The sequence below is a fragment of the Corvus kubaryi genome, unplaced genomic scaffold (genome assembly GCF_017639235.1).
Source record: "Corvus kubaryi isolate FWS band 111438036 unplaced genomic scaffold, C.kubaryi_AGA036_p1.0 61732, whole genome shotgun sequence".
Taxonomy (NCBI): Eukaryota; Metazoa; Chordata; class Aves; order Passeriformes; family Corvidae; genus Corvus; species Corvus kubaryi.
This window is the reverse complement of record NW_024581418.1, coordinates 1-19,766: the sequence shown is the minus strand read 5'-3', so window position 1 is coordinate 19,766 and position 19,766 is coordinate 1. Positions and strand designations below refer to the sequence as shown.

Below are 19,766 nucleotides of genomic sequence, written 5' to 3'. Positions count from 1 at the left end.
GGGCCGGGATGGGGCGGGGCCGGGGCAGAGGGCCGGGATGGGGCAGAGGGCCGGGATGGGGCGGGGCCGGGGCAGAGGGCCGGGATGGGGCGGAGCCGGGATGGGGCGGGACCGGGACTCATCGCGCGGCACGGAGGACGCGCAGGCGCTGCCATGGCGACGGCGGCGGAGGAGCGCGGCGGGGACGGGGCCCGGGAGGAAGCCCCGGCTGGGACCCGCGATGAGGCCGCGGCCGGCGCTGAGGAGACGGTGAAGATCATCTGCCTGGGCGACAGCGCCGTGGGCAAGTCCAAGTGCGTGGGGCGCGGAGGGCCCCGCGGGGGCGGGCGGGGGCAGCGGCGGGTCCCGCGGGCTCACGGCGGCGCGTTCTCTCTCCGCAGGCTGCTGGAGCGGTTCCTGCTCGACGGCTTGTATCCTTGGGAGCGGGGGAGCGGGGGAGCGCTGCAGGCACGACGGGAAGCGGCGTCGGCTTGGCCCGGTGGTCGCGGCGGAACGGGGTCTGCACCTCTCCGTCGGCTCCTTAACGCGCCGCAGTCGCCCCCAGCAGTTTTCCACGTTCGCCCTGACGCTGTACCAGCACCGCGCCCGGGTGGGCGGGCAGGAGGTCCGCGTGGGTGAGTAGGGCCAGGGGGGGCATGCCGTGTTCCCGGGGACTGGCGGTGCCATGGCGGAGGGAACATCTGGGAACTGGAGATCGATCCCCTTGGATCTTGGTCTGGATCTTGCTTAGGGGTTTTGATAGACTACAACATCCTGACAGAACTGGTGCCCTTCTGTGACGGGGCTGCAGGTGCAAAGTGACTGCCATCATCCCCCTGGGCTTGGAAAAGTGTTGGGCACTGTCCCCGCAATGTCCGGCGCTCTGAGCTGGAGAGACAGGGATTGGATGGATGAATGGAGAATCGGGGGATGAAAAATGGTCTGGATGACCACATGGAGTCACTGGTCATGGCTCGTTGTCCTTGTGGAGACCTGGACAAGTCGGGGCCCTCAGGGGTCCCTCAGGGTCAGGGTTGGGGCTGGCACTGTTCAACATCTTTGTTGTGACATAGACAGTGAATGCAAATGTGGTCTGATAGGGACCTGTCTGTATCTGGGCAGTTTAAGAAGGTCACTGTCCAACAGGTCTGACACAGTGTCAGTGCAAAGGAATCCCTAAGGAAACTGGTTTGTTTGGCTTTGGGCACAGTGCCACGCTTGGGTCCAGCTGACAAGAGTTGTGACTACATTGAGGTGCTTAACTGAAGCTATTCAAATGTATACAGCGAACCAGACTCAGATGTGAGCCTACAAACCCAGTGAGGGGTGGGGGATCTCCACCTGAGCTGCATCAACAGCAAAAGGCATGGTCATGTCCAGGTTTGTCTCATGATATCTGGTGTACACAGAACTTCAGGGACTGGGACCTGTTTGCCTCTGGCTGACTTACCTTCAGCACTTCAGAGTGAGTCCTGCCCCTGGGAGAGCAGAGTCAGATGTCTGCAAGAGGAGCTGGAGCATTTCCCACAGCAAGGCCCTGGCTGACCATCACTGGGCCAGAAACCAGCAGTGTCCAGCAGTTTCTGCAGTTTTAGGCAGTTTCCCATTGTCATCCCTAGAGACAGTGCCAGACATTGCTACTGCTCTTTGCACTTCTGCCTGTCTTGGTCCTGCTGTCCCATAAAACTCGTGTCACTGATGGCTTCTCCTTTGTTGATGGCCAGTGCCAGCACAGCCCACAGCTGAGCCCAACTAAGAAAAGATCCCAGTTTGGCACAATTTCTTAACCCTGGATTGTTTCAGATTGGTGAGGTGAAACTCAATTTATATCCCTGAGCAGGTGGGCTGGGCTTTTCCCCTTGGGTGTAAGTTGTGAGAAGAACAGAGCTTGGTGAGTTGTGTCATTCTGAGCTGTTCTTGCGTTACAGACTTCTGGGACACGGCAGGCCAGGAACGCTTCCGGAGCATGCATGCCTCCTACTACCACCAGGCCCACGCCTGCATCATGGTGAGGGAGTCTCAGCTGGGATCCATGGGATTTGGGCTCAGAATAGTCTCAGCAGCACTTGGCCTTTGTGTTACTTTTATGGTTACACTGCTGTGTGTTCCTTGTCTCTTCCAGTGGTTTACAAAACTTTCCTAGATTATTCTTTCTTCTCTCACCAGATAAACCCCCTGTAGATGGACCTGGTTAGCTCTGGTCTGTCTCTCCTGGTAACACTTTCCTCTATCCCCTGGCTCTGATGTCTTCTCAATGTCCTCATGTTTGCCCCTGTTCCCAGTTTCCTTGGCTCCCCACCTGCTCAGATCTCCTGGTTTGTCCTGTCGCTCTCACTTTCCACTGTTCCTCACCACTTGGGAGCACCAGTCATTTTCACTGGTGGTTTAGTTGTCAGAACAGAGGAGGCCACATCTTACCCTGCTTGGCACAAACTGTTCCCAGTGCCTGCTCCCTCTGTGGGGTGGCAGGGACTTGTCACAGGACACAGTGACAGTGTAAAGGACATCAAGGGGCTGTTTCCTGCTGGCTGGGCTTGGGGATACTGTCCCTTTCTCTTTCACCATTTCTAATAACACCCAGTTCCCTTTGTCGTGTCTTCCTGGGAACATTCTGGATTCTGTCCTTTGTTGGTCAGAGCTGCCTGAGCTTGGCCCCACAGAGTGATCAGAGCTGTCCTGGGTCAGTCAGAGCTGTCCTGGGCTGGCCCCGGGATAGGTGGTTCTCTTTTGGAAGGTGTTCGATGTGCAGCGGAAGGTCACCTACAAGAACCTAAACAGCTGGTACAAGGAGCTGAGGGAATTCCGCCCAGAGATTCCATGCATCGTAGTGGCCAACAAGATTGATGGTGAGTGTCCCTTCTGCTCCCAGCTTGCCAGGGTTGTGGTGGGATTCGCTCCTGTCCTGACTGAGAACAAATGTCCCTTGTCTGTTGGGTCCAGAGATTTCCTGAGTCCTCCAGGGCTGGATACTATGCTGACCTCACCTGCTGTCTCACAGGTGCCTGTCCTCTGTCGCCAGCAGTTAAAAGTGCAAATTTGATCCATTTCAGTTTTATTCAAGTGATGTTCTTCCAATTCTGTCCTTACCACACTGCCCATTCTATCCAGCAAGAACCCAAAAGTGGCTGGAACAACACCTGGTCAAAAATGGCAGCAAAAGGAGGCAAAAGCTGTTCTGTAGCTTCCCTGGACCAGTCAGGGATGGCCTTGGTGCTGCTCCTTCAGCCTGCACAGGCTCCTGTGTGCTGATGTGTCTCAATGCACCTGCTGACAAAACTGTTCACCTGGCTCTGCAGGAGGCTGGAAGGTTCCCTCTCATGAGGAATGCTAGCCAGCCGTTCATGATTGCTGTCGCTGGGGCTGTGGCTTGTCTGGGTCAGCAGTGGCTGACGTTACACAGAAGACACCTACCTTCTGGACCTCCTGCCGTGTCTGACTGACCATGTCTTCTTTGTCTGCCTCAGTGGATATGAAGGTGACCCAGAAAAGCTTCAATTTTGCCCGGAAGTTCAGTTTGCCCTTTTACTTCGTGTCTGCTGCTGATGGCACCAACGTGGTGAAGGTGAGATGGGCGTTCAGCTGCTGGGCTTGGTGTCCATGAGGCCCCTCGGCAGCCCAGGGGCTCGGGGGCTGCTGTGAGAGCAGGAAACGGTCCATCATTTCAGCTCCATGTGAGAAGCTGGTGGCTATGGAGAGTTGCAGAGGGTTTTTTTTCCTTGGGATGTGGGAACAGTCTCCATCTGCTACAGGAACTCAATGCCCATGTGCCCCATCCTGTGAGTGACGGGCCTTGTCCTTCCCACCAGCTCTTCAACGACGCCATCAGGCTGGCCGTGGCTTACAAACAGCACTCGGGAGACTTCATGGACGAGGTCCTGCGGGAGCTGGAGGTAGGGAAGCCTCTGTCCCTGCTTCTCCTGAAGGATGAGCAGTTCTGCTCTTTTTCCCCTGTGGCAAAGGGGGGACACTGTGCAGCACGGGAAGCTTTGCCCTCTGGTGATCCCGGGGGCTTTGTGTGCTGCTCATGTCTGGGCTGGGGGGGGGGGAAGTGGGAACCATCACCAGAGCTCTCAGTGCCCTAGGTGGAGTCTAAAAGAGCCACAGCAGATACTGTTGTTGCAGTCTCTGTCACTTCTCAGCAGTTCCTTGTCCTGCTCCTTTCCAGAGCTTTGACCTGCAGAAGACAAGCAAGGATTTCTTGGATGAAGGGAAGAGCTGCACTGAAGAGGACCCCCCATCTGCCTAGGCCTGGACCCTGAGCCTGGTTTTCCCTTGGCTCTGGATCTCTGGGGCCTGCACACAGGACAGTGATGTTTCTCGTGCCCTAGAGATGTGGTGATGGGCAGCTGGGCCTCTTCCCTTCTTGTGGGAGCCTGTCTGGGCAGGATCTTCATTGGCTCAGCCCTCACTACTGCACATTTCACTCAGGGGAGGGATGGGAGAATCCACATGATTCCACATGGATCATTGCTCATTCCTACTGCTCCTTCAGGACAAAGCTGGCTGGGAGAGGTGAGCCATCTTGGACCTGCAGGAAGGATCCTGCCCAGATGCTGTAGTGGTTCCTGCTGCAGAAAGCAAACACTAAAGCATATTTTTTACAAAGCTATGAGATGACATCCTTCTTGCACTGCTGCCATAAGGAGGCACGTCCCAGGTGGTATGAGGCCACGGGCCAGCCCTGCCTGGTCACAGCTGAGCCAGTGCTGCCTCTGTCCACCCCTGACCTCTGCCACAACATTCCTGGGCTCCCGTCCCTGTTCTGCCCCAGAACAGCCAGATCCCATGGGCTGCTGAGCGCAGGAGGTTTCTCCTTTCAGGTCCCTACAGCTGACACAGGTGGGCTCACACCCATGGGCTGGTTCTGTCCCAGCTTGTTGGATCTGGCCATGGCTCTTGTCTGTGTGTGTGTGCACGCACAAGATGCTGCATTCCAGGGAGCTGGACACACACACACTCTTAGACATTCATGGAATCATGGAAAGGTTTGGTTTGAAAGGGACCTTAAAGGCCATCTCATTCCAACCCCCTGCCATGGGCAGGAACACCTTCCACTGTCCCAGGTTGCTCCATGCCCCGTCCAACCTGGCCTTGGACACTTCCAGGGATCCAGGGGCAGCCACAGCTTCTCTGGGCAACCTGTGCCAGGGCCTCACCACCCCCTGAGTAAAAACTCCTTCCCAACACCTCATCCAAATCTCCCCTCCTCTAGATATAAACCACTCCTTGTCCTGTCAGGACCCGCCCGTGCAAAAAGCCGCTCTCCCCCATTATAACCTGCTTCAGGCACTGGAAGGGGCACTGAGGTTTCCCTAGAGCCCTCTGCAGGCTGAAGAATGAATGTGAAGCGCACAGCAGATGGACAGACAGAGCAGGGACTCTCCGAGCCCGCGGGTGCACTGAGCAGGGCTGAAAACAAGGTTAATGGTGAACACAGAAACTTTACTTCAACACCTCAGTCACGTCAGCATCGGCGTGGCCCCAGCGGAGCAGCATGGGCAGGACAGAGAAGCTTCTGGCCCCAAGGCTACCTTTGGCCCAGCAGGAAATGCCGTGGTCCACTGTAGCCCTGGCTCCTGCTCGTCCCGCTGCTGCTCAAGCCTTTTTGTCCTTCAGGAACTGCAGGAACTCCTGCAGCAGATTCCGGAATTGCACCAGGATCTGGTGTGGGAATGCCATGGGCATTAACGTGCCTGAGGATGTCAGCGCTGGTCTCAGGCTGTACTCAGGGGTCAAGCTGATGTCTTCCTCTGGTGCTGGTTTCAGACGCTGCTCAGGGGCCGAGGTGACGACTGGCTCTGGTGCTGGACCGGCTCTTTCTGCTGGGCTCAGGCCCGTCTGGAGCAGGATCCAGTTGTAGAAGTGCTGAGTGGAGGTGTAGATCCCGGGGTGCCGGGCTCTCTCACAGCCTCTGCCCCAGCTGCTCATTCCCACGAGCCAGAAGTAGTCGGCTTCGTTGTCCTTGCAGACGAGGGGACCCCCGCTGTCCCCCTGCGGCAGGAGAGGGGGCTCAGGGGCTGTGGGGGGCTGCTGCCAGCACCAGGGCTGGCTCCTCTCTCCCAGCCCCTGTCAGGTCCGCACTCCCGGCACGGGAAGGCTCTGCTCAGGGGCCGGAGCCTCCAGGCCCTCGGCTGGGAGCAGCTTGGGGGCTCTCCCATCTCTGCACATTGGTCCCAGATGTGCGGAGGACAAACGTTCCAGGGTCACATCCTCGCTTTGGGTCTGCTGGGGGCACTGGATGGACTTTGTGGGCAGGACCAGGCCTTGGGGACAAGGGGACATAGGACAGAGGGACATAGGACAGATGGGGAAGGGAAGAGCAGCCCCGGGATATGGGAGAGGGACCCTCAGATGGGAAAATGAAGGGCAGCCCAGGCAGTGGTGGGGACTTGGTGCTGGGAGGATGCCAGGCCAGGCCCAGCTTATGCCGGGCCATGTTTGGGTGGTGAGGGGGTCCCTGTGCTGCTGGGGGCTGAGGGACTCACCCCCCCAAACAAGCATTTTTGCACTGGGTGTTAGCAAAGTAAGTCACACACTCCTACCTGGCAGGTGTCGATGCTGCCCTGGGGGTATCCTGCACACAGGTTGCGGGGGTGGATGACTCCCGCGTACCAGCGGCTGCTGTTGCAGAGCTCCGTGTCCACGAGGTGGACCTTGGACTCCTGCAGCACCATGCCCGATCCCTGAGCTGTGGGCACAGAGGGGAATGAGCCCCCAGCAGCTCGGTACCCATCCTCTCCCCTGCCTGGGGTGAATCCCTACCCCGGGCCTGGCTCTGCCCCTTCTCTGGGACTGGCTTTGCCCCTTCTCCGTGGAGCGACGGTGTCCAGCTGTGTCCCTGCTGTTGGCTCTGGGGGAGGGGCCAGACCCATCTCTCCAGAGGCTTCACAGAGTCACGGAATTGTTCAGGTGGGAAGGAACCTTACAGCTCATCCTGTTCCACGCCCCGCCTTGGGCAAGGACTCTTTCCCCCAGCCCGGGCTGCTCCGAGCCCCGGCCCCGCTGACGTCCTGCAGCCGGACCCTGTCTGTGGCCAGCCCATGTCCCTGGGGTGCCCAGTCCATGTTCCCAGGGTGCCCAGCTCACCCTCGGCGCACACATCTTGTTTGGGAACCCACCTTTGGCAAAATCCCAGCCGGCGATGTAGCAGGATTTCAGCTCGGAGACCCTGAGCGAGGCGTCGGGCACACAGCCCAGCTGGATGTAGTCGCTGCACTCCACGGGCTGGTCCAGCTCCACCAGGGCGATGTCGTTCCTCGCCGTGGCAGCCACGTAGTGCTGGTGCACCAGGAGCCTCTGGATGTGGCGCACCTTGGACTCGGGGCCCGGCTGAGTCAGGTCTGTGGTCCCAATCACCACCTCCCACGTGGAGACGCCCCTGGAGAGCAGATGGAGAGAGGGATGACAGGGAGCAGAGCCACAGGCTGCAGCAGCCCAGCATTTCCCGGCCTTCTGCTTCCCAAGGCAGAGAGAGAAGCAGAGAGGAAAGAGCCAGGATGGAAGTGGCATGTGGTGCTGTGACCTGGCCACCTGCCCGTGCTCGGGGGACATCTCTGTCCCTGCTCCTCCTTACCCGCCCCTGGCGAAGCAGTGTGCAACTGTGAGGACCCACTGGGAGCTGAGGAGGACACCTGAACACATGTGCCACGTGCCGTTCTCCCAGGTGGCCTGGATGCTGACGATGCCAGGCCAGGCCCCTGGCTGGACACTGGTGCCACCCACAATATGGGAAGTGCCACCAGCAGAAGCCACAGAGCTGTGGTTGGAAGCCATGGGCCGGAGCCTGCAGGTCCCTCTGGAAGCACAAAGCCATCAGTGTTCTGCTCGGTGGCTGCTGCTGCTCAGGCTGAAGGTCCCCCATCATCCCTTCCTGCCTGGCACTCAGCGGCAGGAGGACCAGGGACCCCTGAGGGGCACATCTGTCCTCCACCCCGTTCTGCTGCAGCTCTGCAGACAGGTTGTGCCAGTAGCTGGGCACTGACCAGGGACTGAGGCTTCTCCTCCAGGGACTGAGGCTGGAACACTGTGGTGCTGGTGTGGGGAACATGCAGGGCCCCTACAGGGGACCCCCTAAGAGGGACCATTCACCTACAGGTATTCCAGGTGCCGCCCACGGGCCCAACCAGGGCCAGCAGGACGAGCAGCCCCAGCAGAGCCATCGGTGCCAGTGCAGGTGGCAGTGGCCAGGATTGCGGTGTCACCTCCAGTGCGGCCACCGACACAGCGGCCACAGGCTTCGTGGTGCTCACAGTGCCCCAGCCCAGGGCCGCTGTCACAGAGGGGCCGGTTCTGTGTGCTGGCCATGGCAGGGAGGGGCAGCACAGAGTCATGGAGGCATGGAATGGTCTGGGTGGAAGGGACTCTTAACGACCACCTAGTGCCATCCCTGTCATGGGCAGGGACACCTTCCACTATTCCAGGGTGCTCCAAGCCCCGTCCAGCCTGGCCTTGAACACTTGTAGGGATCCAGGGGCAGCCACAGCTTCCCTGAGCAACCTGTGCCAGGGCCTCCCCACCCTCCCAGTCAGAAATTCCTTCCCAACACCTCATCTAAACCTGCCCACCTTCAGCTTAAGGCCATTTTTCCTGTGTCCTATCACTACATGCTCTCGTCCAAAGTACCCTTCCAGCCTTTTTCTAAGCCCCCTTTAAGTACTGGAAGGGGCACCAAAGTCTCCCTGGAACCTTCTGTTCTCCAGGCTGACCGGCCATAACTTAGCCTGTCATGCCCTTCTTCCCACCCTGAATGAGTATTTAAAATGTTGTGATCCTTGCTGTAAAACAGCGGTGCTCTGCTAGTTCACCTACGTTCACCTTTTACATATGTTTATTTACATCCATTTCAGAAAGGCATCTGACTTTGATTAAATACCTTAATAATTGAAAGTTTCATTTTTTTGCTCTGTAATTTCTTGAAGTATTTTGTGGGAGGATGGCTGAGGGTAAAAAGATAACAGTATGAAATTATAGGGGAAAATACAGTTGCAGCTCTCTGGATGGAAGGCGGTCAGCACACCTGACCTCCCTCACACAACACAATCCAAGAGAATCCCCTGCTGCCCATGCTATGGGATAAGCCCAGGACAAAGGGGTTCTGGGCAGGATCGTGTCCAGACCCCCACCCACCAGCACCCCCAAATCCTTCTCCCAGGGCTCCTCCCTCTGCTCATTCCCAGCCTGGATTGATTCCAAAGGTTGCCCCAGACGCAGCATCTGCACTTGGTCTTGTCAAACCTCATGAGGTTCCCATGGGCCACCACTTGAGCCCATCCAGGTCCCTCAGGGGGAGACCTGCCCCACTCAGCTTGGTGTCACCTGCAAACCTGCTGGTGGTGCCCTCCACCCCTTCATCCTTGTCATTAACAAAGATACTAAATTCTTCCTGCACATCTGTGATCCCAGGTTCTCCCTTCCCTTTTGGGTGGGACATCACAGGGGTGTTGGACAGAGCGTGGCCAGCATGTCAGGGAGCTCATCCTGCCCCTCTGTCCTGCCCAGGTGAGGGAGGCCGTACCTGGACTGTTGTGTTCAGTCCTGGGCTCCACAACTCAGGAAAGACAAGGAGCTGCTGGAGAGGGTCAAGGAGGCCACAAAGATGATTCAGGGTCTGGAGCATGTCGGTGATGAGGAGAGACTGCAGGAGCTGGGCCTGGTTAGTCTGGAGAAGGCTGAGAAAGGATTCCATCAATCCACACAAATATCCCTTCAATCTACAGAAATCTCTGAGGGGATACCATCAATCCATACAAATATCTCAAACACAGAATCACACAGAACCACAGAATCAATTACATTGGAGAAGCCCTCCTAGACCATTGAGTCCACCCTATGCCTGGTCTCCACCCTGTCAACCAGACCAGAGCACTGAGTGCCACGTTCAGTCTTGGACACCTCCAGAGATTGGGACTCCATGGGGCAGCCCCTTCCAATGGTTTACCACCCTTTTCATGAAGAAATTTTTCTTCATGTCGAACCTGAACCTCTTGTGGCATAACTTGAGGCTGTTCCCTCTTGTCGTGTCCCTTGTTCCCTGGGAGGCTGACCCTCACCTGGCTCCACCCTCCTGTCAGGGAGTTCTGGAGAGTGAGAAGGTCCCCCCCCGAGCCTCCTTTTCTCCAGGCTGAGCCTCTCCAGCTCCCTCGGCTGCTCCTCATAGGATTCACCCTCTAGACCCTTCCCCAGCTACACTGCCCTTCTCTGGACACACTCCAGCCGCTCAATGTCCTTCTTGAACTGAGGGGCTGAGAACTGGGCACAGGACTTGAGGTGTGGCCTCACCAATGCCAAGTTCAGGGGGACAATCACTTCCCAACCCATTCATTTTTCGTCACATAGGGACAGGCTGCTCCTGCACCTTCAAGGTTTCTTTCTTAATGTATACCCAGCTTTCCTGGGACCCTTTGTTTTTAAGGGTTGCTTCCCAAGGCACTTTCTAAATCAGTGTCCCAAATAGGCTGAAATTCGCCCTCTGAAAGTCCAGGGTAGAGGTTTTGTTGACACACCTTCTTACTTCACCAAGGATTGAGAACTCCTTCATTTCATGGTCACTGTGCCCAAGATGGCCCTGACCACCACATGTTCCAGCAGCCCTTCTCAGTCTGCAAACAGCAGGTCCAGCGGGCCCCCCTGCCTTGGTCAGCTGCTCACCTACCGCATCCGAAGTTCTCTTCCACACATTCCAGGAACCTCTCAGACTGTCTCCTCTCCACCATGTTGTTTCCAGCAGACATCCAGCAGGTTAAAGGCTCCCACAAGAACAAGGGCTGGCAACCATGAAATATCAGCCAGCACTTTAGAAAATAATTCATCCGCCTCTTCATCCTGGTTGGGCGGTCTAGAACAGACTCCCGCAAGGGTATCTGCCTTACCTGCCTTCCCCTTGATTCTCACCCATGACCCAGCGAACTTATCGTCACTGCCACAAAGCTCAAGACAGTCAAAACACTCCCTAACATACAGAGTCATCACACCACCTCTCCTTCCTCGCCTGTGACGGCAACTATGTCAGAGCTTTGCTGCTGCACGATGGCCTCCAGCTCCTCCTGTATGTTGCCCACACTGCTGCATTGGTGTAGATGCACTTCAGCTAGGCTATCGATTTCTCCCCAGCATTGGCCTGCTGCCCGCAGGTTCATCTCTAGTGAGCGTGGTCTCATCCCCTTCTCTCTTCAAACCTAGTTTAAAGCCCTTTCAATCAGCCCTGCCACAGGCTGGAACCCTTTTGCCTCTTCTAGAGAGGTGAACCCCATCTGTCTCCAGCCTGGTGCCATACAAACCACCTCATGACCAAAAAACCCAAAACTCCACCAATGGCACCAGTCTTTAAGCCACTTTTTCATCTCATGGGTTTTCCTGATCATTTTGGCATTCATCCCTACTACCAAAGGAATCAAGACCACCACCTCTGCTCTTGTCCCTTCAACCAGGCAACCCAGTGCCTTGAAGTCCTTTTCTGTTACCCTGGTACTTTTCTCATCAACCTCATCCCTGCCAACGAGGACAACGAGCAGTGGGCAGCAATTGGTGGGCTGAATTAGTCCAGAGAGCCTCCCAGCAATATCCCTTGCCTGGCCCCCAGGGCGGTAGGAGACTCCCCTGTGGGATGGGTCTGGTTGGCATACAGGGTCCTCAGTTCCCCTCAGAAGTGTCACCGACTGCAACTACCCTTCTTTTTTTCTTAATACCCGTAGTTGTGATCTGATTGACTGCACTGATCTGGGATACCTTCCAGGTAGACCTTCTTCTTCACTCTCACCTGCCTGACCCTCAAAATACAGGACCTTGTATCTGTTCTGTAAGGGCACCTGGGAAGGCGAGGGAAGCCAGTTCTTCTACCTCCCCAAGCAGGGACATGTTTCCATTCCCCAGCTTTTAAGTATCCTCTTGCCTGATGGCAAGAGGGTCAGGGCCACTCTGACTCTTCCTGAGCTTCCATCCACTGCATTTCTCTCCTGGATGGAAGGGTGCAACTCCACCAGGCTATTTCTCCTTTGCATTCCCTGATACTCCTCAGCCTCTCCACCTTCTCTTTAAGACCCTTCACCCATTCACACCACATACAGGTGTCATTTCCACTGTCCTCCAGTAGTAACAGTAGGCTCAGACACTCCCTGCAGCCGGAGACCTGGACAGCTGCATGTTTCCTGGGGAGCTCTGTCTGGGTCTGCGTGTTCTTGCCAGCAATGGCTTTTGTCAGTGTGTAAACTACTGGTGGGTCTAACCAAGTTGGACAAGAGAAAAAAACAACCCCCACGAGGTGTGGTCACCTCAGGAGCCAGGAGGGTGTCTGTGCACTCCTACACACCCTCCTGCTTGAACTGCCATGCCATGTCCTGCTGCTGCTCCACGTCCTATTTGCCTGCCCCAGCCACGATGCTTTGGGTCACTTGCACTGCTCGGAGCCATTTTAATCTCCCGTGCTGCTCCTGGCAATGCCCTCTCTGTGCCTGACTGGCTGCCAGAGCTCCTGAGTCCACATGGGGCTTTGGACTGCTGCTCACGTGTCCACACAAATCTCTCACTTGAGGGGATTGCACCAATCCATACAAATATGTGCAGGGTGATCCCACCAATCCCCACAAATCTCCCCAGGGTATGAGGATGGTGCCAGACCCAGCCTGGTACCCAGTGACAGGATGAGGAGCCATGCCCTGAACTCCAACACTCCCACTGCCAGCTCAGCATGAGGCAGAACTTCCCTCCATCACGGAAGGGCCAAGCCCTGAGACAGCTGCCCGAGGAAGGTGCGGGGTCTCCCTCCATGGAGACATCCCAACCCACCTGGGCAAGTGTCACCTGCTTCAGGTGACCCTGCCTGGGCAGGGGCTGGGCTGGATCATCACCAGAGGGCCCCTTCCACTCCAGCTGGGATTCTGTGTGTGAGTGTGTGACATGCGTGTGACACCTGTATGTGAGACACCTGCGTGGCCTGTGTGTGAAACCCCTGGGTGTGTGACACCTGTGTCCGTGTCCACCTGTGTCCACCCTTGCCCACCCACCATTGTGTGTCCCCAGCATGGCCACCACCCAGGCCTCCCAGAGATGTGAGCTCCCCCTCAACTCCCCCAAGCCTCAGGGACCTCTCCAGGCATCACCCCTGTCCCCAGGGGCACAGCATGGGCCGCTGAGGGGGCGGGAGGGGGTATGGGGACATGCGAGATGGGAACAGAAACATGGGGGCAGGGCTGGGTGGATGGGGCCCCCAGGCTCTCAGACCAATGCCCCTCAGGCCCTGGGGATCACTGTGGGTGCAGGGGATCATCCCTGCTGTCCCCCCTGAGGTTGGGGGTTATGGGGGGGGTCTCAGGGTGCTCCTGTGCCCTAAGCCCTCCATGTCTCTGTCCCCCCCATGTCCCATAGCATGTTCCTGCGCCACATCCCTGAGTCCCCTCCATTTCTGTCCCCACTGTGCCCCACAGCTTGTCCCTCCCATGCCCCCATCCCTCACAGCAGCCCACAGAGCAGAGCAGACAATGAGTGGTGTCAGCACACACATGTTGGGGACACTGTGGGGGGGGACACATGGGGGACACAAGTGACAATTGGGCACCGGGGGGTACAATAAATAACAACCTTCCTCCCAGGATTCTGCTGGGGCTGAGGAGGCTGGGGAGGAACTGGGGGAATGGTGACAAGGTCACGGCGACAACTCCCAGTGTCCTTGGGGTGATCCTTTACTCCCCCCCCAGCTGTCCCTCCCCGCCTACAGGCAGGATCTGGCAGGATTCAGCAGGATACAGTGGTGGCACTTCCCCATCACGGGACACAGCTGAGACATGGTCACAGGTCACCCACAAGGCCCCCGTGGTCCCACCAGGCACTGTCAGAGACACCCCAGGTTTCCCGTCACCCTCAGACCCATGGGGCAACCACAGCCCCCCCAGCACCTGAAGGACACCCTGGGAACCCCAGGGGCCTCCCAGCAGCACCATGGAATGGGCTGGGGACTCCTTGGGGTGGGGATCCCCAGGCATGGGGCACAACTGCCCCACGTGGGCTGGGGACCCCCGGGTGGAGACCCCCAGGCCAGGCTTGTGACCCCGTGGGGTGCCAGGGGGTGTTTGGGGGTACCAGGGACAGCTATCACAGATTGTCGAGTGTGAAGAAGTTGGGGGAGTGGTGGGGGACTGTTTGGGGGTGCTGGGAAGGTACCAGGGACTGTTTGGGAGTGCCCATCACCCGTGGCTGGGTACAAAGAGGCCACGGGCGCAGGATGGAGGGGACAGTCTGGGGGTGCCGTGGGGGTTTGCCCATATTGGGGGGTATCAGGGGAACTGTTTGGGGGGAGCTTAGAGGGGGTCCGAGAGAGATTTGGGGGTGTCTCGGGAGGGGTTGGGGAGTCCTGGGGGGCTCTATCGCAGCTCATCAGGTGCGAAGAGCCCCCGGGCACGGCGCAGCACTGAGTCCCGTGCCGGGTCGTAGGGGTGGTCCTTGGAGGGGATCTCGAGCACTGCGGGCAGCGCCCGGGCATGGGCTGCGACTGCCGGCCGGATCTGCTCCGCGAGGGCCTGCGAGATCAGGATCATCCCCACGTCCTCCCGCGCCAGGAAACCCCTAGGAACAGGGAAAAAAGGGAGAGTGAGGGGGGCACAGAGAGCGCACCACGGGCGCCCCAGCGAGGTGGGACAAGTTCCTCGGGACCCCCCTTGGGCCGCCTGATCCCCCTAAACACTCCTGGGACTCTGACCTGAGACTCCTGGGAGCCCTCTCCTTCCCCTCCAGGAATTCTGTGACCCCCTAGGCCTCAAAATATACCTGGATCCTCCTCAGAGACCCCTCTAGGGACTCACAAACTAACACACGGACCCCTCAGACACCCCCCAAACCTTGTTGATCCCCCTGACACTTCTGAGACACTCCCAGAGCCCTCCTCAGACCGCCCCGTGCCCCCCCGGCCCCGTTCCCCCTGCACACCGGAAGGTCTCCTCGATCTCGGCCAGGCTTGTTTCCTTCTCCACCACCAGGAAGTTGGGCCGCCGGTGCTTGTCCAGCTCCCCGATGCCGCCCAGCAGAAACCCGGTCACCGTGTCCTCGTCGCCCATCACCGCGATCAGCTTCCCGCGGCCCGCCATGCCCGGGGCCCGCTGAGAACGGAATCCGCCGGGATCAGGACGCTCCGAAAGCCGCTGCGGGGACCCGGCGGGATCCGGATGCGCCGCCGGGAGCGGCTGTCGGGATCGGGATCGATCGGGAACGACCGGGACCCGCCGCCACTTCCGGGTTCCGCCGCCGCCGCCCCGCCCCCTACGCCGCCCCGCCCCCACCGTGGCCACGCCCCCCTCGCGGTCCCGCCGGCCCCGCCCCGCGGCCTGGCCGCGCGCATGCGCAGCGCGCCGTGTCCTTGCGGGGACGCGGGGCGCTCCCCTGCACACCGCCCCCTACCGGACGGCGCGGGCCCCGCAGGGCAGCCCGGACCGCGCTGCCGGGACCCCCCGAGCCTCCCCGCCCCCCAGGATACCGCTGCTCTGCCATGGAACCCCCCTAGGGCCCCCTCAGGACTCGGTCATTCTGCCCCAGACCTTCCCAGGCCACCTCCACTGTTCTATTCCAGACCCCACCATCTCACACCAGGACCTCATGATCCCACCCTGGAGCCCCCAGAGCCCGCCCCGGGCACCCCCCCAGTACCACGATGTCCTGCTCTGGAGCCCCCCGGGCCCCATCATCCTGCCCCGGACCCCCAGGACCGCCCCCAAACCCTTCTGTGCTGTTCTGGACACCGCAGAACTCTGATGTCCTGCTCAGGACACCCCTAGATCTGGTGTCCTTCCCCAGAGTCCCCTAGGACCCTGGCACCCTCCCAGCCCCACTCCGTGTTGTGTCCCATGTCATCACTCGGACCACTCTTCCTCTCCCAGTGCTTTATTGACAGGCCTGGGACCCCCTGAGATCCCTGGGGGGTCTCAGGCCGCAGTGACACGGAAGGGGCTCCCCGGGACATCGCGGTCACCCCAGCGCAGCAGCAGCACGTACTCCCCACGCTCCCGCACGCTGTAGGTCACCGTGTACACGCGGTTCCCCTCGTGCTTCACGTGCACCTCCTCGCACGGGGCCTTGGGGCCGTGCACCCCCACCAGCAGCATGTTTGTGCCTAGCGGGGGACAGGGGCAGGGTGAGCTTGAGACCCCAGGGTCACCCCAAGCTTCCCCCCCTGCATCCCAGACCCTTCACCGCACTCCCCCTCTTACCCACCCCATCCCCTCCCAGGATGCCCAGGCCCCACTTTAACCCACCCCATCCCTTCTCAAGATCCCCCAGAATTCGCTGAACACCCCATAGACCCACCACCTCCCATCCAAGCCCTCACAGCACTCCCCTAGAAGCCCCTGGACTGCGCTGCTGAGCCCCCATATGCCCTCCCCCCTCCCAGCCACCCCAACCCCCCACGACCTCCAGCGTCCCTCACCGGCCTTGCTGCAGTCCACGGTGAAGTGGTTCTTGTGGCCCAGGCGGGCAGTTGCCAGCCCTGGCCCCCGGGCCACCACCTGACTGGCGTCCGATGGGGCCTTGGTGACCCCCCCAAAGGCGGGGGGGCCCCGTGACCCCCCCCTCACCACCGGCTCTACCAGCACTGTTGAGGTCTCGTGCAGACTGTGTCCCCCCGACAGCCGTGGGCCTGGGGAGTACAGGGGGGACACTGTCAGCCCCCACCATGGTGACACCCCCCATCACACCATGCTGGGGGCACATGAGGACATCTTCCAGGGACAACCCCCCCTCCTCCCGGGACCCCCACCATGTCATCCTGAAACTACAGAAGACATCTCGCTTTATCTTTTAAACTCCTTGCAAGGACCTTCAGCAAATTCTCTCCCATCAGGAGACTCGATTTATGGCACAATAAAGTGTCAGGGCTCCTACACCACGTCACCCCCAGGACCCACTGTCACCCCCCTGGGAACTCCCCCCTTCATGTCACCCTGGGGGTCCTCCAGGGTGGCCCTCCTGCAGCCTTCCATCATGCCCATCATTGACCCCTTGTCACTCCACACTGGGGACCTGAATATTCTCCTCCCCCCATCTCCCTTATCCATGCTCCCCATCCCCATGTCTACCCCCACCCCATTTGTACCAGTGACCTTGGCCTTGAGGGGGCTGCCCATGATGCAGTGGGGACCCCGGTATCCCCACGTCCCCCACAAGTCCCGTGTCCCCCCTAGTTCCCATGTTCCTGCCTGTCCCCATGTCCCTCCCCAAACCTGTGTCCCTTCCCATCCCCATGTCCCCCCTCATTCATACCAGTGACCTTGGCCTTGAAGGGGCTCCCCACAATGTGGTGGGGACCCCCATACTTGATGGAGATGAGGTAGTTGCCAGGGGCCATTGGGGTGTAGGTGACACGGTGGCCCTCAGGGACCTCAGTACAGTCCAGCTCCACTTTGGAGGGTCCATCGATGGTGACGGCCAGTGCTCCTGCCCCTGCGTTGGCTGTCTGCACCAGGAACTCTGAGGGCACCCCTGGAACACAGACATGGGGATGGCATCATGGGGGGACACCAGGACACCGTTGTGGTCACCACCCATCGCTACGTTCCCATCATGGCAACTCCCATGGCCACATCCCCTCTGCCACCACCCTGGCCACATCTCCATCATGGCCCTGTCCCCATCACCATTTCATGGCCATGTCTGTCCTGCCACCACCATGGCTGTGTCTCCGTCCCCACCCCCCTCCCACAGCCATATCCCTGTCCTTGTATCCACAGCAGTGTCACCTGTGCGGCCACCCTCGAGGCCCGGCCCAAAGGCAGTGACGAGCCCAGGGTCCCCGGCCTGGCTCTGCTCGCCCACACGGATGTTGAAGGGGCTCCCAGGCACATGACGCCCGTTGAAGCGCAGGTCAATGGAGTGGACTCCGTTCTCACGTGGCAGGAACCCCAGTGCATACCGGTCTGGGGAACACAGACATGTCACCATGTCCTCATGTCCCCATGCCCCTGTGTTCCCATGTCCCCACACCGCCATGTCCCCACACCACCATGTCCCCACACCCCTGTTCTTGCACAGCAGGAACCCCAGCACATACCAGTCAGGGGGATACAGACACGTCTCCACATCCCTGTGTCCTGTGTCCCCATGTCCCGTGTCCCCACACCCCATGCAAGAACCCCAGCGGGTACTAGTCTGGGGGATGCCATCATGGCACTCTGTCCCCATCCCCCATGTCCCCATGTTCTCAAGCCCCATGTCCCCACATCCCGTGTCCCCATGTCCTGTGTCCTGCACCCACAGCCCCACATCTGCAGACCCAGTCTCCTGGTGTCCCCATGGTATCCCTGCAGTGTCCCCTCACCGCTGTCCAGCTCAGACACGTAGCACTCCTCCACCACCCCTGCAGGCGTGTGCACTTTGGCGTCGATGACGCCACGCGCCCCATTCAGCTGCACCGCAAAGGACGCTGGCTGGTTCACTGCCACTGTCTCCTGCAGGGACACCATGGTGGCATCAGGGACATGGGGGGACACGGGGACATCATGAATGAGGCCAGCTGGTTTGCCCCAGAGAATGGGGGGACATGAGGGAGTGGGAGGGCAGTGGGGCAGGGGGAGCACCATGGGGCCCAAGGGTGACACATGGACGCAAGGTGGCCCAGGATTAACGCAAGGGACACAGGGGTGGCACCAGGGAGGGGACCAATGGTGACATGTGGGAGAGAGAGGTGGCTCCAGGGGATCCCAAGGGTGGCAAAGGGGCCACACAGTGGTCCCAAGGGTGACACAGGGGTACAATGTGACACGGGGGACAGGAGGTTGGCACCAGAGAGGGTCCCAAGGCTGGCATGGAGGGGCATAAAGGTGGTCTAGGGGGTGACATGAGGGAGAGAGAGGCAGCCCCAAGAATAACATGAGGGAGGGAGAGGTGGCCCCAGAGGGTCCAAGGGTGCCACAGGAGACCCAAAGGTGGCACACAGTGGGGGGTCCCAAGAGTGCAATAGGGGTCCAGAATGGCCCAAGAGTGACCTGGGGACCCAGGGGGCATATGTGAGCCCAGGGGTGCCCCAGGGTGTCACAGGGGGCGTCCCCAGTACCTGCAGGCTGGTGACGGTGAGGCGTCGGGCATCATCGGAGTGGGAGGCAACAGGGACAACAAAGGGGCTGTCAGGGATGTGCTCCTCATTGAACTTGATGGACACCTCGTAGTCACCTGGGGGACATGGGGATAGTCAGGCGGGGAGCCCCCACATGGGAACACTCACATGAGAACACCCTCACATGGGACCTCCCATGCACAGAGACACCACTCATGGGGACAGCCACACTTGGGGACACCCTTAACTGGGGATACCTTTGCATGTGGGTCCCTCCTCGCATGAGGGTCCTGTGGCCCCCACCACAGGCCAAGCACCCTGGGGGATGTTAGGGTGGTTGGGACGTTGGGAGTGTTGGGGTGCAGCCCCCTCTCACCTGGCTCCTGCACCAGGTAGGAGACGCCACAGGAGCCGTCTTTGCGGTCCTCAAAGGAGATCTCAGCCTTGCTGGGCCCCTCGACGGCAATGGAGAGTCCCCCGGCACCCGCCTCACGTGTCCAGATGCTGAACTCAGCTGGGGGGGGGTCACCGGGGTCACCCTGGCCCTCAACGGCACCCCAGGATGGCAACACCCAGCATAGACCTGCACCCACCTCCCCATGGCACCCACACCCCCTATAGCACCCACATTCCACTCATGGCACCCAGACCACCCATAACACTCCCCCATTGCCCCCACACCCCACTCTACCCAAATCCCCCATCACAGCACCCAGAGACCCTGAATTTCACCAACACCCCACACACACATAGCACCTAC

At 59.5% G+C, this 19,766-nt stretch overlaps 4 protein-coding genes across 7 annotated transcripts; 1 reads left to right on the top strand and 3 right to left on the bottom strand.

The window, feature by feature from the left end:
- Positions 1–103: 103 nt before the first annotated feature.
- Positions 104–4,588, top strand: LOC121672394 (rab-like protein 2A). Of its 2 annotated transcripts, none has more exons than XM_042045027.1 (8): positions 104–293; positions 381–410; positions 535–614; positions 1,908–1,987; positions 2,714–2,825; positions 3,444–3,541; positions 3,729–3,869; positions 4,145–4,588. In XM_042045027.1, exons 1-8 carry the CDS (start codon positions 154–156, stop codon positions 4,223–4,225), a joined length of 762 nt encoding a protein of 253 aa, XP_041900961.1. In that variant the 5' UTR covers positions 104–153; the 3' UTR covers positions 4,226–4,588. The 2 variants fall into 2 exon arrangements, with proteins under 2 accessions (XP_041900961.1, XP_041900963.1); XM_042045029.1 differs by having other exon boundaries at positions 108–293; positions 3,786–3,869.
- Positions 4,589–5,400: 812 nt separating this feature from the next.
- LOC121672388 (acrosin-like) lies at positions 5,401–13,358 on the bottom strand. Of its 3 annotated transcripts, none has more exons than XM_042045011.1 (5): positions 9,494–13,358; positions 7,553–7,774; positions 7,098–7,357; positions 6,522–6,667; positions 5,401–5,970 (listed from the first exon to the last, which is right to left on the bottom strand). In XM_042045011.1, exons 2-5 carry the CDS (start codon positions 7,750–7,752, stop codon positions 5,575–5,577), a joined length of 1,002 nt encoding a protein of 333 aa, XP_041900945.1. In that variant the 5' UTR covers positions 7,753–7,774; positions 9,494–13,358; the 3' UTR covers positions 5,401–5,574. The 3 variants fall into 3 exon arrangements, with proteins under 3 accessions (XP_041900945.1, XP_041900943.1, XP_041900944.1); XM_042045009.1 differs by lacking the exon at positions 9,494–13,358 and adding an exon at positions 8,068–8,440; XM_042045010.1 differs by lacking the exons at positions 7,553–7,774; positions 9,494–13,358 and adding an exon at positions 8,068–8,440.
- Positions 13,359–13,456: 98 nt separating this feature from the next.
- ATP6V1F (ATPase H+ transporting V1 subunit F) lies at positions 13,457–15,223 on the bottom strand. Its single transcript, XM_042045012.1, has 2 exons — positions 14,893–15,223; positions 13,457–14,532 (listed from the first exon to the last, which is right to left on the bottom strand). The coding sequence occupies exons 1-2, from the start codon at positions 15,048–15,050 to the stop codon at positions 14,331–14,333; spliced, it is 360 nt and encodes a 119-aa protein (XP_041900946.1). The 5' UTR covers positions 15,051–15,223; the 3' UTR covers positions 13,457–14,330.
- Positions 15,224–15,824: 601 nt separating this feature from the next.
- LOC121672387 (filamin-C-like) lies at positions 15,825–19,621 on the bottom strand (the record flags this gene model as incomplete). The annotated part of the gene is made up of 7 exons (XM_042045008.1): positions 15,825–16,069; positions 16,385–16,594; positions 17,218–17,436; positions 17,694–17,870; positions 18,272–18,401; positions 19,007–19,122; positions 19,383–19,621. Coding segments are annotated over 7 exons (1,279 nt in total), but the record flags the coding sequence as incomplete, so codon positions are not given.
- Between the last annotated feature and the right edge of the window lie 145 nt (positions 19,622–19,766).